At 44.5% G+C, this 14,448-nt stretch overlaps 1 protein-coding gene across 4 annotated transcripts in view; it reads left to right on the top strand.

Annotated features, from left to right (window-relative positions):
* Myom1 (myomesin 1) overlaps positions 1–14,448 on the top strand; it is a 135,256-nt gene that overhangs the window by 41,620 nt on the left and 79,188 nt on the right. For 3 of the 4 annotated variants that reach the window (XM_050166185.1, XM_050166186.1, XM_050166184.1), the window contains 5 exons: positions 5,743–5,835; positions 7,425–7,513; positions 7,618–7,677; positions 9,212–9,376; positions 12,247–12,408. In XM_050166185.1, the coding sequence (XP_050022142.1) occupies positions 5,743–5,835; positions 7,425–7,513; positions 7,618–7,677; positions 9,212–9,376; positions 12,247–12,408 (569 nt within the window). Of the gene's footprint in view, positions 1–4,942; positions 5,388–5,742; positions 5,836–7,424; positions 7,514–7,617; positions 7,678–9,211; positions 9,377–12,246; positions 12,409–14,448 lie in introns of those variants that run through there. The other variant, XM_050166187.1, reaches the window with a different exon arrangement.

Genomic DNA, 14,448 nt, shown 5'->3' with positions numbered 1-14,448 from the left:
AGAGTGCTCACCTTTCATGCACAAATCCGCACTAATCCTTGGTTCTAGCTCCACAACTGCATAAACTGGGCAGGATGGCGAATGCCTATAACCCTACCACTCAGGAGATAGAAGCAGGAGGATCAGAAGTTCAGAGTCAGCCTCAGTTACATAAGGGGTTCAAGGCCAGGCTGGGATACATGACATATGGCTCCAAAACTGTTATTTGTAAGAAGGAAAATTGGTTGTGGACTATTTGAGACAGTTAGATTTGACCGGATTCTTCTCTTAACCATGGAGCCAACTCTGAAGCCCCAGATAATTGGTTCACAGTGGGTTGTAGCTATTTCTTTAAGGTGGATTCTCACCAGCGTTTGGGGTCATTTCAATTTGCCTGGCATCATGACAGGGAAAGGACCTCAGAGCCTTCTCATTTCACTGAATTTGACTCCACCAAGGAGCTCTCTCTACCACCCTCATCATCAACATTAGCCCTGCACTAGGCTGACGTGAGTGTGTAAGGACAGAGTGTGTAAGGACAGAGTGTGTAGGGACAGAGTGTGTAGGGACAGTGTGTAAGGACAAAGTGTGTAAGGACAGTGTGTAAGGAAAGTGGTATCCATACAGAGCATTTGAGCAAGCCTTTGGAAACAATCCCAGAGTGCAGATTACTCTCCACAGCTAGCTGATGACTGGCTAGTTTGGAATTCCACTTTCCAGAAGCAACAAGCTGTGAAGTGTGTGGGGGCAGGCCAAACCCCCTTCTTTTCCACTCTGACTTAATACTGAAGGCAGCCAATCTCAAGTGACCCAAAACTTGAGTGCCTCATAGCGGACATTCCCTGCAGAATAGAAACTCTCCCTGTGACTTAGTCCTTTCATTTCTCTCTCTGACGTGGCGAGTTCTGTGGAGGCCCACAGTCAGGTGCTGCGCATTTTAAAGCAGGTTCCTCAGCCAGGTGGGCGTGTTTAACCGGGAAGGTATGAAGGTGCTAAGTAGAGCAGAACCCGAGGGCAGGAAGAGTGGAGCAACCTCGGAGCTGCCGGATGCCACTTGAACGCAAACTTTATAGAGATAAGAACAGCACTGCTGAACAGAAGCCAGCCCAGTGTCACTCAGATTTGGTCAGGCAGCACATGCCACTGTCTTCAGGGACACATCGTCCCTCTTGTGCTGGGGAGAACTATTGAAAACCCTCCAGCACGTCAAAAAGCAAACGGGCAAGAGGGAGCTGCTCAGCCGAGCTTCCCTTGACCCAAGCCATTCTCGTCAGAAAGCACACCATTTCCCTCAGACAGGAGAGTCTTAGAGTCAGGGTTGCTGATGGCTGTCTCTGATCGCATTGCCCTGACAAGAGCTGTGTTGAAACAGCTCCCTGAAGCACTTCCGGGCTCTCAAGAGACAAAGGCAGCAGCACTGTGTTCTGTGAGTAGGGAGAAGGTCACACAGTCACACAGCACATCTTCCGTCTGCTGTGATTCTAGGCTAGAACTTCCCTTCTGATTCCAGACCTGAGGGAACAGGACTCTGAAAGCCTCAGCTCGCTCTCCTCATGTACACTCATTACATTAAAAACTTGATTTCTTTTTTTTTTCTTTTTTTTTGATTTTTCGAGACAGGGTTTCTCCGTAGCTTTTGGTTCCTGTCCTGGAACTAGCTCTTGTAGACCAGGCTGGCCTCGAACTCACAGAGATCCACCTGCCTCTGCCTCCCGAGTGCTGGGATTAAAGGCATGCACCACCACTGCCAGGCAAAACTTGATTTCTTTAGTGAAAAAGTATGAAGGTATAATTTAACTATTTATCACATAACAGTTCCACTCAATCATTTTAATCAACACTGAGCATATGCAATATGCCAACGACTCCTTCATTGGAGTGGGGACAGAAGGAAACGTATAGCAGGACTAGCAACTTCATAGGGGAGATGCAAACTCAGCCATAACTTTTAAAATTACATCTATATAGTGTGTGCATGTGTGTGTATGTGTGCATATGTGTGTGTGCACACGCACGTGTGTATGTACAGCCCATGGCGTGTGTGGGGAAGGCAGAGGACAACTTGGAGTTGGTTCTTCTCCTTCCAACATGTGGGTCCTAGGGATCAAACCCTGTCACCATTAGTCTTGGCGGCAAGTTCAGTTACCCACAGAGCCATCTTACTGCCCCCAACAATGGTTTTGATAAACGTTATACTTAGCAGAGTAACCATGATTCCAAGAGATGAAAGCAGTTCATAGTTTGGAAAACTTGTAAAGAGGAGTGTTGAAGACTTGGCATCTGACTTGGGTCTTGACAGCTGCGTTGCAGCCTAGCTGAGTGGAAAAGGAGAATGCTAACACCAATAGAAACGTGTATGGGCTGGGGAAATGGTGCCTACCATGCAAGCAAGAGGATTCCCCCAGAACCCACATAAATGCCAAGCAGGCATCGTGACTCGCCTGTAATTTCAGCCTCAGAAGGCAGAGGCAGGGCTCCTCAGAGCAAGGTAGCTATTAGACTAGCCACATCGTTGAGCTCTGAGTTTTGATTGAGAGGTCCTGGTCCAAGGGGAAGTGTAGAAGAACAGCTGAGGAAAATTGCTGATCTCACCTTCAGGCTTCTATATTCACATGCACCGGGACACATATGCATGTGAACACACAGAGACACGCTCATAATATCATGCACACAGACTCAGGAAAAGAAGAAAAATGAACAGTGTGCCTGAGGAATTATATTAGCTCTCCACTTCCTTTTTATTGTTTTTATTGAGTTACACATTTTTCTCCACTCCTGTCCCTTCCTCCCCTCTCCCCTTCTACTCTCTCCTGTGACCCACATGCTCCCAATTTACTCAGGAAATCTTGTCTTTTTCTCTTTCCCGTGTAGATCCATGTATGTCTCTCTTGGGGTCCTCTTTGTTGTCTAGGTTCTCTAGGGTTGTGGACTGTAGGTTGTTTTTTTCCCTTTGCTTTGTGTCTAAAGACCATTTATGAGTGAGTACATATTATATTTGTATTTCTGGGTCTGGGTTACCTCAGCCAATATGTTTTTTTTATAGACCCATCCATTTGCATGCAAATTCCAAGATGTCATTATTTTTTTTTACCATTGTGTAATACTCCATTGTGTAAATGTACCACATTTTCTTTATCCATTCTTCAGCTGAGGGAGATCTAGGTTGTTTCCAGGTTTTGGCTATTACAAATAATGCTGCTATGAACATAGTTGAGCATATGTCCTTGTGGTATGATTGATCATCCTTTGGGTATGTACCTAAAAGTGGTATTGGTAGACCTTGAGGTAGATTGTTTCCTAATTTTCTGGGAAATCACCATACTGATTTCCAAAGTGGCTAAACAAGTTTGCATTCTCATCAGCAATGGAGGAGTGTTCCCCTTATCCCACATCCTTTCCAGCATAAGTTGTCATCAGTGTTGGCCATTCTAAGAGGTGTAAGGTGGAATTTCAGAGTTGTTTTGATTTGCATTTCTCTGATGGCTGAGGATGTTGAGCAGTTCCTTAAGTGTCTTTCAGTCATTTGAGATTCGTCTGCTGAGAGTTCTCTGTTTAGGTCCGTACCCATATTTTATAGGATTATTTATTCTTTTGATGTCAAAAGTTTCTTGAGTTCTTTGTATATTTTGGAGATCAGTCCTCTATCCAATGTGGGGTTGGTGAAGATCTTTTCCCATTCTGTAGGCTGCCGTTTTGTCTTGTTGACCGTGTCCTTTGCCTTACAGAAGCTTTTCCGTTTCAAGAGGCCTCATTTATTAATTGTTACTCTCGGTGTCTGTGCTACTGTGTTATATTTAGGACATGGTCTCCTGTGCCAATGCCTTCAAGTGTACTTCCCACTTTTTCTTCTTTGAGCTCTACGTTTCTATATCAAAACACTAAGGCTACATATGAAAGGTAGACTTATCTAACAGTTTGAAAGCCCAGACAGCATGGTGCCAACTCTTATGGGGTCCCCTTGGCAGTGCCACATCATGGAAGATGGAATCATGGTGAGCAAGCCTGCGGGGTGGTAGGTCACACAGACCAGAGAGGGCTTGCTCTTTACGGTAACTCATTATTTTAGAATTAACAAAACACCATAAGGCCCCCAATGATCCAAGACCCTCCTCATTGCTACACCATCGGGCCCCGACCTCCCAAAACATGAACCTTAGGAGGACAAAGTTAGGGTGAAAGAGTTAACTGAAACCAATATTTTCCTCTTCCTTTATACCACTCCCCTCTTCCCACCCTTCCTTATATCCATTTCAAAAAGTCGAAAAGAGCCGGGCGATAGTGGCGCACGCCTTTAATCCCAGCACTCAGGAGGCAGAGGCAGGCGAATCTCTGTGAGTTCGAGGCCAGCCTGGTCTACAGAGCTAGTTCCAGGACAGGCTCCAAAGCCACAGAGAAACAAAACCAAAAAAAAAAAAAAAAAGTCGAAAAGAAATGAAATGCAGCTATGTAGAGAACAGCTGAGAAATGGAAATGCCAAGTAAGTAAGGAGCCAGGCAGACCTGGTTCAAATCCCAGCTCTGCTATGCCTGCCTTATGACCAGGCTGAGTTCCCTGATCTCTCCACGCCTCAGTTTCTCCACTGGGAAGTGAGGTTAAATAGTGACATTTCGTGGTTGTTGTGAGGACTAGATGTCCTGATGCTGTCTGTACGTGGACCAGAGAGCTCCCTGCCTCCTGTGCTTATTAGCTGTATTAGTCTGACCTGCACACATGAAGGAGGTTATCAAAAGGAAAGCAAGTGACCCCCTGCTGCTTCTCTCCTCCTCTTCTTTTTACGCAATAAATACATTTTAAAAAACGGTTCAAGTGGCTAAGCCTCATGTGGCACCAAAGCACTGGCTACTGAGAACTTAAGAAGACAAGAACCACGAATGGAAATTAGTGTCTCACAGAGAAGCCCTTCTGCATGGGTTACTGTCCGAGGGAAGCGAGCTGCAAACAGGAATAGAACAGCTGGAACTTCCCTTTCATGCTTTGAAGTTATTCTAAGTCAAAAGCCATGCTTACTTACGACAGAAACCAAGTCACCGGAGTGTGATGACCCCTCGTTACAATGGCGCTGTTCACGAGAGAGTGCTAGTGGGAGGGAGATTGTGTTTTCCTCCCACAGAGAGGGCCAGCAACACAAGCGCTAACACAAAGCTTCGTTCTGCCGTGTGGGTGAGAGCCGACAATTTTGATTGTTGTTGAAGTATAATGTCCATACCAAAAAAAAACGTATGTTACATATAAAGGAAGAGTTTGGGTTAGTGTTTGTTGGACTGTACACCATGTAACCAGCGCCCAAATGGAACCCAAGCAATATTCAGCAGCCGAGACACATCCTTCATGACTGATTTCCCACAGCCTCAATGCGTCATCCTGTTTTCTATTTTATATAAACCAGTTGCTACCCTATTTACTGTTTCGTAAGTGTAGTTTTTATTACTGTTATGTCCATGAGATGCATACAGATTGTGAGTGGTTCATTTTCATGTAAATTTTAAGGAGGAGGAGAAAGCACTTTGAGAGGATTGATTGTTGTGCTAGGGAATTTAGTTAACCTCAGGGATTCGCAGTTTTTCAATAGATGGAATTGTTGAACTTCACTTAACAGGTTTCTCTACAAGAACAGTGATCATGTGGTGTGTGTATGTGTGTGTGTGTGTGTGTGTGTGTGTGTGAGAAAGAGAGAGAGAGAGAGAGAGAGAGAGAGAGAGAGAGAGAGGGATCATGCAGTTAATTATTCTTTAATCTATTCATCTTGTTCCCGTTATCTTTCAGGTATAAAAACCAGGTGCCTATAAATGTCCACGCAAACCCGGGAAAGTATATCGTTGAAAGTCGGTATGGGATGCATACTCTTGAGATCAGCAAGTAAGGGAACACCAGTGTTTATGTGTGCTACCCAGCAGTCACTCAGGGTCACAGACAAAATCTAGCTTCTTCCTGGTCCCAGTGCAGGCTTATCTCACAATGCTTCTTCACGTGCGTTTTTCTTGATGCAAACTTGGAAGGTAGTGTGCATGACTAAGTGTGCCGTGCCCACAGTACCTCCTAACATGATCTCACATTTGAATTTCCGAAAAGATGATAAAATGAGTATGTATTTACTTATCCTTCTCTCTCTCTATATATATGTGCTATAGAAATTAAGAAGATAATTGCTTAAGTAGGCACCTCTATGTCTGTATCATAACAGAATTCCGAACTCACAGTACTGTGCTCTTTTGTTTTAATCAACAAAAGGCGTAGAGGCTGGGATGGGTGCCACTGAGAGCTGGAGAGACTGAGAGAATGTCCCTTCCTTCAACTCCCCAGAAACCAGGACGTTGTGTGCCTCGTCAATCTGTGTGAGCGAATCAAGGACAGACACTGGGTTAAGCAAAATTTAAAATGGAAGCTCTATCAAAGTTTCCAAGTCATAAAAAATATATAACGTTTTCCAAGATGGTTTGAAATGCAAACCTGATTATGTGGATGAGAGAGTAAACAAATGCCCATCTTTTCGGTTCCCACAAGGCCCATGTGCTGAGCTGTAGAGGGGCCAGGCGCCGATCATCCTCACAAGGTTTACTGCCTTCTCCCCTATAGAAGATACTGGGCTCCAAACAGAACCAGGGTGTCTCTGGCACTCACCAAGCCCTGAGCTAAAGTAGGATCACTTCTGCTGAAGCAGCAGTGAGCTTTGTGGTTGTTTTTAAAATTAAATAGTTCTGAGAAATGTGATTGTATTTACCTTCCTGGAATCTACTGTCTTTCTTTTTTACAAGACACAAGTGTGTCTCAAATGAAACTAAACTGAACCCCAAGAAACAAGGAAGAACACGGAAGCTAGTGTGATTATAACAAAACGGCCTGCTTTGAAATCTCAGCCTGACCTTGTTCCACCTTTGTAAGACATCCCTGTTTCTGCACCAGATAGCACTTGTGTTCCGCTGTGAGCTGGAACTTCATGTAGAGCCCAAACACCAGCAGAACCACAGTATGAAGTCGCCTGTGTTTTGAAACTAGAGCACGGAATGGCATATAGGACCAGCCTTGCTCAGGTTTCTGCTTCAGAGAGGCTGTGGGAATATCATGAGAAGTTGCTTTTTCTGTTCCCTGTCATCCTGATGAGACCCACCTCCTGGGACAGGACAGCCTGGAGTATACACACCTGGAACAAAGCCACATGCTCGGCTGGGCATTTTCTCCCCCAATAATGCAAAACAGTTATTCGCTGTGTAACTTATAGCCTTAGTACTTGGTTAGCTTTTCCCTTCCTGCCCTACTGCAGCTTGAAAATTTGTAGATGACTTAGATTATAGAATGTCCCCCAGGAACAGAGACAGTCCCTTCGAGTCCTAAAGAGCCTCATGTGAGCCACTGACTTGCAGTCTGTTATGTTAGCATAGAATCTCCTGACCAAAACCCAGCAGTTACCAGTCAGCACCACGGTCACTCATTTCCCTGCGTTTCTGCAGATGCGACTTTGAAGACACAGCTCAGTACCGGGCCTCTGCGATGAATGTTCAAGGAGAGGTCTCAGCGTACGCCTCAGTTGTGGTAAAGAGTAGGTTTGCCCTTGCTTTATTCCAAGTGGATTTCAACCCCTCCCAGTGCTGAAACAGCAGGCAATCACGAAGCAGCTCACACGTGTTCTCCTTTCTTCTCTAGGATACAAGGGGGAATTGGATGAGACTCGCCTCCACGCTGGGGCTTCCATGCCTCTTAGCTGTAAGTCTAACAGCCTGTTCACTACATGTCATCTCTGTGTAAAGTGTAGCATAGTAGTGCTCAAATTCCAAACCATGTTCTGAATCCTTGAGTCTAGGGAAGCAACACGGTTTTTAAAAGGATGAAATAATTCACAATACTTATGATGTGCTTGCCAGGGTAGATATAATACTCAGTACCCAGCCATGGTTAGTTTGTGTTTTAAATTTTTTGGTTACTATTCTGTTTCCAGGTTTAATTGTTTTTTTTCCTTATATTTTAAAAGTAGCCTGTTTATGTTTGTGAAACTGATTATATGTTCAGACCAAAAAGGACAGTGCAGTCCATACTTGTTCTCTACACATTAAATCATGAATGATGGTTCTGAAAATACCTATACTTTCTTTTGACTTGGTCATCCACTTAACCAGTTGGCTTGTTGTCTGTGGATGACCTATTCCTTGACTTCCTGAATGGTTCCTAACTTCGAAGTTATGATCCCTGGTATCAGTCCTATGGAGGAGACAATGGATGGGGATGCTCCTTCCCCACCATATCAGTACTTCTGAAATCATAGCATAGTCCCCAAAGTCCCCGTGATGGCGTGGTTTATCATTTCCCAGTTCTCTGACCTCATCCTGCTCATTCCCATGGCCACATTCTCATTTTTCTTCTCTCTAAAGCCAGGTTCTGCAAGACCAACTTAACCCTGTTTTTTCCGTTGCATAGTGGCTTCTGATTGCACCTGACAGCCCACCTCTTCCTAACATATGAAACAGAAACCCCTCTGGAGGCAGTAAATGATTGTACATAGCTGGATTCCAGTGAAGCCATAAATACGAACATTGAAATTTGGATTTTCTGTGACTTTTCACACGTGATAAATATTAGATTTATATCTTTTTCAACTGTCAAAAAAATTTAACATTCCTGATGATGATGATAATAATAATAATGATAATAATAATAATAAAAGGAAGCAGACTGGATTTGGCCCACAGGTTTCCCAGATACTACCATTTCCCCCAGATGGGAAGCATGTATGACCCAGGCCTGCAGAAGTGACAGTGGACTGCTTTGTCTCCTGGTTAGGACTGACTTCCCACTGAATACCAAGGCAGTCTCTAATGGTCCCGCTCATCCCGCACTTGGAGACATTAGAACCTGTGTGCCCTTCCAGTTGGGTTTGGGACCTTAGGGCTGGTAAAGAACTTCCTTATAACTCTCCTCTGTCCCCTCAGGCACCTCTGGAACCAGCTAGCCTCTGAAGGCCGTGCAGGATCTGATGCGGTCAGACCTCTCAGGTTTCATAGGAACATGATCACATAGAAACTAGGCAGACGGGAGATGTGCTCCAAAGAGAAGCTATTTCCCCCTTGACTAGTGGTTATGAGAATGATGTGTGATGTGTTCTACGTACTTATGTAGGACTTGATTGTTTTGCCCACATACTTTGCTCTGTTTTTATTGCAGCTGCTTTCTGCCTATGCTTATTAAAAATGCTGTTACACCTCTGAAGAGATGCATTACTGGTGTTTGTTTCTGTTGTGCCCAGTTGCTGTGACCCCTTACGGTTATGCATCCAAGTTTGACATCCACTTTGATGACAAGTTTGATGTGTCCTTTGGGAGAGAAGGAGAGACGATGAGTCTGGGCTGTCGGGTAGTCATCACTCCTGAGATTAAACCCTTCCAGCCAGAGGTCCAGTGGTATAGAAATGGTGAGTCTGTAGGCTGAGTTCTTGCTTTGCTTCCTAAGGAAAGATGCAAGGGCCAGATGCCCGTCTGCCTCCCAGGGCTGGCGTAGCCCGTAAGCGGAGGACATTCTCTGATGTACTAAGTGTTTAACATACCTTTCAAAATAATTGCACTCTCTGTGTGTGCTGGGTGTGTGTATACCATGTATATGTTTATTCCCTGAAACAGGGTGGCACTGAGTAGCCCTGACTGTCCTGGAACTCAGTATGTAGAGCAGGCTGGCTTCAGACTGAGAGATCTGCCTGCCTCTACCTCCCCAGTGTTGGGATTAAAGGCACATGCCATCATGCCCAACTAAAAAATATTTTTGAAGGTAAGATTTCCTTGTCACCAAGTAATATGTGTAACATTATCAAACCTATAATATTTACTTCGTAAGCTAGGTTATTTTATAGACCAGACTTGCCTTGAACTCACTCGTGAGTGCTGGGATTAAAGGCGTGTGCCACCACCACCCAGCTAGATTTAATTTATACGAGTTGTATAAAATTTAAAAAATATATATAATCTTATGACGTTATGAAACAATTAAGTCCTAATATTATTAATTAATCAGCAGAGTAAATTTCAGAAGCAATTCAGACAAATTTTTTTTTTAGTCTTTTTTTTTTTTGTTTTATTTTTGTTTTCTGAGACAGGGGTTTCTCTGTACAGCCCGGGCTGACCTGGCGCTTGCTCTGTAGACCAGGCTGATCTAAAACTCAGAGATCCATTTGCATCTGCCTCCTGAGTGCTGGGATCAAAGGTGTGCACCACCACTGCCTGGCTAGTCATCTTACATTAATGTGATAGTCTCCTTATAATTTAAAAGTTTATAGTAAATATATTCTTTCTATAAAATATGTAAACTAGTATAAAAACAGACACAAAGTAGATAAAAATTACTCTGTTTATTTGTTTGCTTTGTTTTTGCTGGGACTGACTTTTGGGGAATATAGACGATGCTATCACACACTGCTCTGTAAGGCTACCAGAGCTGGGTTCAATGCTCTGTAGTCACTGATTTGACATTAATATCATTTTATCCTTTTTTAATGTAATTTTATGTGTATGAATGTTTTGCCTGGGTATATGTTTGTGCATTGTGTATGCTCTGACAGAAGAGGCCATTAGGTCCCCCTGAACTGGAGTTACAGATGGTCCTGTACACCTAGTGCTGCTGGAAATTGAACTCGAGTCCTCAGGCTGGTGTTCTTAACCACTGACCCATCTCTCAAGACCCTCATTTTATCTGTAAACTTACACTTCATATGTGAAGTTCTATGGGACTACACAGCACACACATAGCAGAGAGGACAGGTCAAGTGCTAATACAGACAATCACAGGCTTGGGCTAGTGGTGGGTCATGGGCAACATGCCCACTAAGCTAAGGGCCTGCTCATCAGATGTACATGTGGCCACCTGGAGCAGTCTGGGGCCCTTCAGGTTCCAACATGGTGGTTGGGACCATGACCTGGCCCACACTGGAATTAGCAAGACTGGCCCAGCAGCAGCAGCAGCGAAGTGGTAACTGTGGCTGTGGCTGCAGAGAACAGAAGAGATTCTGCAGGGAACAGTATGGAGACCCACAGTAGGAGGTGACTTCCCCACCTACCAAAGAGATCACCTCGGTGGGCTATGTACAGGGACAGCACTGACCAGCACACAGCAAACTTAGCAGTGCAATACCACACATCGCAGTGAGCATGTAGACATTGCAAGTAACACACATGAGGAGGTTAGTCTTCCTCAGAGTTTGGAACCTCTGGCTCTGAGTCTTAAAATAAAATTTAAAGATAGTAGCACTCAATAGACAGAGCATGTTTTGCATATAAGTTTCTGAGTGGACCAGTTATTAACAAAAGGACAGCTATAGAATTAGTTCATGCTTACAGCTGAAAACTCAGAGATGGGATGCATAAGCAGGAATTTTAGAATGCATATGAATCATGACCTCTAAAAGTTAAAGGACAAATCAGAATAAACATTAAAATACAATTGTATAAATTTACATTTAGAAATTAAGTTCAGACAATACAAAAATAAATTGTACAGTTAGAAAAAAATTCTTCCTCAACATTCGCCAATTCTAGAATATTAAAATTTATATTAATTTTTTGCACGTAATTATGGTACTAAATTTTTCTGTAGTTTGTATGACCCCTGTTATAAGTAACAGAATATTTTAAGCAGAAAAGAGGCTGTCTTAGGGCTACTATTGCTGTGATGAAGCTCCATGGGGGCAAAGGGTTTCTTTACCCTGCACATCCACATCACGGTTTCGCTTAACAGTCAGGTCAGGAACTCAAACAGGAGGGCAACCTGGAGGCAGGAGCTGACACAGAGGCCATGCGGGGGTGCTGCTTACTGGCATGCTTCCCCTGGCTTGCTCAGTCAGCTTCCTTATGGAACCCAGAACCATCAGCCCAGGGATGGCACCACCCACTACTGATGGGCCCTCTCCCATCAATCACTAGTTCAGAAGATGCCCTACAGCTGGATCTTAGAGAGGCATTTTTCTCGGTTGAGGTTCCCTCTGTTCAGATGACGCCAGCCCGTGTCAAGCTGACATAAACCGGCCAGCAGGGAGGCAAAACTCAACTCTTTGAACGTTGCTGCTCTTTGAACAAAGAGCTTTAAATTTTAATTTTGTCAGATGTTACAAATTATGTGTCTGTCATGGACCCCCTCGCTTCTGTCCAGTATTTTCCCTAATATTAGACACGCCAGAATGGCTTAAAGAGCTGGAGAGTTCTAAGAGTCAAGTGACTTTCAGTATGGAAGGAAGGAGGGGGAGAGGAGAGGAAGAAAGGGAGGCGGAGGAGGTAAAGTTTTTTTTTTTTACATTTCTAGGAGCACCTGTTTCTCCATCAAAATGGGTGAACATGAACTGGAGTGGAGACCGGGCAACACTCACATTCTCCCACCTCAACAAGGAAGACGAAGGCCTCTATGCAATCCGTGTGCGAATGGGAGAGTATTACGAGCAATACAGCGCTTACGTCTTTGTCCGAGGTAAGACCTGGCGAAACACAGAAGACACAACCACATTTAAAACCCTCAGGCCGCAGTCAGCGCAAACATGTTTCGGCCAGAAGAGTCATCTACAAATTCTCCCGCTAACCTGGAACAGGAACATTACTTTCCAGTGAATCTAGACCTAGTCCAAAAGATCCCCACAGGCAGCAACACAGAGGTACCTGGTTTCCAGGGCGTGTCTGTCACTAACAGAGGATGTTGTCTTCAGTGGGACACAGTGCAGTGAGGGGAGCTTCTCCAGCCTCATCATTTGCAAAGCTGTCTTAGTTATGGAAGCTACCACGGAAGAGGCTACATTATTTGGAGAAGTCCTCTTAAATAAGCATCTCAGATGGCAAATGTATTATTTCATGCCAAACTCCTTTTCCTGGCTTTGATTTGATGAGGAAGGAAACAGGTAACGGGACCTAATTCTTCCACAAGCTGTCAGTTGTTGGTTCTAAGCCTTCCTTCCACTGCTGTCTTGAGTGGACCAGGTATGTGCGGTGGTGTGTTGCTCTGCGTGGGATCCTGGCACTTTCAGCCTGTGCTCTTTTTTTTTCACGTAATAGGCGTGTACAGCCACAGAGGAGACACAGAGTAGTCTTAAGAAAACTACTTAAAAAAACAACTTACTGTTGCTAGGCGGTGGTGGCGCACGCCTTTAATCCCAGCACTCGGGAGGCAGAGGCAGGTGGATCTCTGTGAGTTCGAGGCCAGCCTGGTCTAGTTCCAGCTTGGTCCAGGACAGGAACCAAAAGCTACAGAGAAACCCTGTCTCGAAAAATCCTCCCCCCCCCCCAAAAAAAAAGAAAAGAAAAAGAAAACAAAGTGTTTCTGCTCACAGGTTTCAGAGACAGGAGTCTCCTCAGGGCCATGTGGAAAAGCTCCAGAGCCAATGGCTCCAGAGGCCAAAGATGTGGAAGTCCTCTCTGTTAAGGGTAGAGGGCAGGTAGGGGTGTGGGAGGCTGATCAAGGATGGTGTGGGCCAGGTGAAGGAGAAGTGTTTTCAGGATCTTGGTCTGCATGTCCTAGCCCTGCTGTGGGGATAGGTTGCTGCCACTAAGCTTCAGGTAGCCTGGGAAGAGCAGTCTATCTGTGGTCAGAAAGAATAGAGAACATTAAAATACACAGACAATTAAAATTCTAAATAATACAGATGATTTACTAATTTTTATCTCTTGTGTATGAAATAGAAAAGTTAACTCATAGGCATTTTGATGGAGATGGAACTGTGGGTGCCATCAGATGCCTTACAATAAGACCAAAACTCCCACTTGCTCTGTCATTAGAACCTTTTATTAATCTAGTTTGTTCTTATTGGGTTCAGGAGATAGCTCAGTTGGTGAACTGCTTGCCAAGTGAGCACAGGCCCTGAGTTCAGATCCCGGAGCCAGAGAATGACTCCCACCTGTATCTCCAGTGCTAGGGAGACTCCTGTAAGAGGATCTGCAGGGCTTGCTGCCCAGCTACTCTTGCTGAAAATGCCAGCTCTGGGTTCAGTTAGAGGCCTTGTCTCAAAAGGTAGGGTGGAAATTGATCAAGGGAGATGCCCAACATCAGCCTCTGGTCTACACACGCATTAGCACACACCTGACACATGTATACAATACACACACACATCAGCACACACCTACCTCATGTATACAATACATACACACATCAGCACACACGTGCCACATGCATACAATACACACACATCAGCACACACCTGCCACATGCATACAATGCACACACACATCAGCACACATGTGCCACATGTATACAATAGACACACATAAGCACACACCTGCCACATGTATACAATACACACACATCAGCACACACCTGCCACATGCATACAATAGACACACATATCAGCACACACCTGCCACATGCATACAATACACACACATATCAGCACACACCTGCCACATGTGTACAATACACACACCAGCACACACCTGCCACATACATACAATACACACACATCAGCAAACACCTGCCACATGTGTACAATACACACACATCAGCACACACCTGCCACATGCATACAAT

This window comes from Alexandromys fortis, unplaced genomic scaffold (assembly GCF_014885135.2).
Source record: "Alexandromys fortis isolate MF-2015 unplaced genomic scaffold, M_Fortis_MF-2015_v1.1 scaffold_143, whole genome shotgun sequence".
Taxonomy (NCBI): domain Eukaryota; kingdom Metazoa; phylum Chordata; class Mammalia; order Rodentia; family Cricetidae; genus Alexandromys; species Alexandromys fortis.
This window is presented reverse-complemented; position numbering and strand designations above follow the sequence as displayed.